Here is a 2529-nt window from a genome sequence, read left to right as displayed (position 1 = left end):
TGGTTACAGTTTTTATTCAGAAATCATGGAAATATTTTTCTTGTGCAGCAGCAGCTTTGTAGTGTACACCTGTTTTCTACCCGAAATTGGAATTCTACTTTCCTTATATCATTAAAAATTGTGACGAAACCTTAATGTCATTTTATCGTACTAACTACATTATTTTAAATCACATTTTTCCAACATTTTTTAGTCATAGTTCGGCATCCATGTCTTCCTTTGATCGTCTTACTAGACCGTATCATATTCTTAAATAGACGCTTCAGTTAACTGTCTTGATGCATATGGAATATCATAAATTTGAGCAAATTGGCTTGCAATATTTGATCCTTTGGTGAAAAGTTCAAGAAATGACATACAAGACAAATATTAGCATTGTATTTCTTCATAGCTGCCGGCCATTTGCAAATGGTGAAGAATTTGTCAAGTTACTATTAAGCTTCAGCTTCCTTTTTAATATATACAATCCTTTAATAACTAGCTTTTGTTTTACCATCTTTTATGTACTTATGAGATTATCTGAAAATTGCAGGTATGGGTATCATATCATGCATTCATTCCATTTTATTTGTACTAATGGTTGCCCAGGTGATACATGGTAGTGAGATACACCTTAAGCTTGACTCTGTGATCCCTCCAAATATCACCACCGATGATGCAAACTTCTTCACACACTCTGCCTTTCGTGTCCTGATCGGGGCCGATCCACCGACAGCTTTCAAGTTTATGAAAGTGAGCGAGGCAGAATTTCCAGCCTTAAATGGTCAGGGTGTTTCTTATGCTGTTCTGCAATTCCCTTCAGGCTCCTTAAATCCGTCCCATCGCCATCCTCATTCCGCCGAGCTTCTTTTTCTTCTTATAGGCTCTCTTAAAGTCGGATTTGTAGATGCAAATGATGTGTTACATACTCTGACACTTCAAGCTGGAGATCTTTTTATTTTCCCCGTGGGAGTTGTCCATTATCAGTACAACTATGGGCGGGACTTGGCTTTCGCGATTTCTGCCTTCGGGAGTGCAAATGTTCGAACCATAACTACTCCGGGTCTGTCGAAAAGATTACCAAGTCTTGCAAGATTGATGCAGCAAATGTTGAGAAGATGAAGGCTTCTCTTATAGCCTCAAGGACCATAGCAGATTGAAACAACCTTGTAATATTTAGGTTTTTCTCCTTAATTGGATTGGAATTCAGTTGCCTTGCATCTTGCAATTTTGATTTCCAGTTCCATTAAATACTCAGTTCTTACTGAAATTAGACAAATTAAATGCATATACACCTGAGGCAGATGAATCTTGCCATACGAATCTCCTAAGAGAAGAGGTAGTTTTCTTATATAATAGGGGATGAAACTTAATATAACGAGGGTTTAGTAAATAAGACTGTAAGACCCAATTCCCTGAGCTAGTAGCTAAATCCGAGTAAGGAATGCTACATTTCAGTATAAATATTAATATTTTTTTATACATTTTTAAAGTCATTTAAGATTTTATAAATCATTTCTAAGTTTTTTCTAAAGTTTGATTGCATTTAGAGTTGGTTCGAGATTTTTTCGGATAAAAAACAATAAGGTAGAGGAAACAGGGCCAATGTTGCGACATCATGGGGCCAGTATCGTGACATTAGATTTTCTAATGCTCATGTCGAGACATCTTGTGGCTAGTGTTGCAACTCTAAATCCTTTTATCCTAAACAAGTCAAGACTTCTTTATATTTAAGTAAAGATCAACACCACATAATCCAACACATGCACCATTCAATTTAAATCCATATAATACTTCAATTTATCAATAAATATCTTTTTTAATTCATCATATAACAATTACAAACTTAGGCTCCGTTTGTTTTACTGAAAATGACTTTCAGAAAATGATTTCTGGAAAATGACTTACTTTTTTGGAAAAGCTAATATTTTCTGGTGTTTGGATGAATCTGTGTAAAATATCTTTTGTTATTTTGCAGATTTCTTGAAAATATTTCATAAAAGTTGTTTTCAATTAAACAAACATACATTTGATATTTCCTTATTTTTTCATTGTTTAATTGAGTTTATTTATATCTATAAATAATTCCTAATTGTGTTATAAAAAAACAAATATTGAATAATAAATTATTTTCCAAACCACAATTAGTGGTACATAATATTAAATTAATAATATTTTCCAAGTGCATAATTAGTAGTATACTACATGATGACTACAATATTTGTTTGAATAATAAATTAACTTCAAAAAAATTGTAGAATAAATATTAAATAAAAGCTAATTTATTATTATTCAATTAATAGAAAAAGGGGCTCAGATCTATGGGAAAATCGTAAAAAATGAGGATAATTAGGGAGACGCCATTCTTAGGTATCTAAGCTTTTAACTTCAAAATCTAAGTAAGTCTTTGGTTATTTTCTTGTAATTTTTATAGATTTGAAGTCATGAGAGCTTGATTTAACTAGCCCATGTACAAATTCGTAAAACTGTTAAAGTTTTAAAAAGTTGTTATTATTAATTTCTTAAAGTTTTAGGTGTTAAATTGATCGA

General features: G+C 32.2%; 1 protein-coding gene across 1 annotated transcript; it reads left to right on the top strand.

Annotated features, from left to right (window-relative positions):
- The first annotated feature begins 213 nt into the window (after window positions 1-213).
- Window positions 214-1199, top strand: LOC107898397 (germin-like protein 9-3). The gene is made up of 2 exons (XM_016823888.2): window positions 214-411; window positions 533-1199. The coding sequence occupies exons 1-2, from the start codon at window positions 351-353 to the stop codon at window positions 1099-1101; spliced, it is 630 nt and encodes a 209-aa protein (XP_016679377.2). The 5' UTR covers window positions 214-350; the 3' UTR covers window positions 1102-1199.
- Window positions 1200-2529: the final 1330 nt, after the last annotated feature.

Source organism: Gossypium hirsutum, chromosome D04, assembly GCF_007990345.1.
Source record: "Gossypium hirsutum isolate 1008001.06 chromosome D04, Gossypium_hirsutum_v2.1, whole genome shotgun sequence".
NCBI classification, from domain to species: Eukaryota; Viridiplantae; Streptophyta; class Magnoliopsida; order Malvales; family Malvaceae; genus Gossypium; species Gossypium hirsutum.
This window is presented reverse-complemented; position numbering and strand designations above follow the sequence as displayed.

Excerpts from the sequence above, each read along its gene's own strand:
- LOC107898397 (XM_016823888.2), top strand. The coding sequence starts at position 351 with ATGACATACAAGACAAATATTAGCATTGTATTTCTTCATAGCTGCCGG. Across the intron at positions 412-532 it reads CTGCCGGCCATTTGCAAATG|GTATGGGTATCATATCATGC; the intron begins GTGAAGAATTTG and ends TGAAAATTGCAG.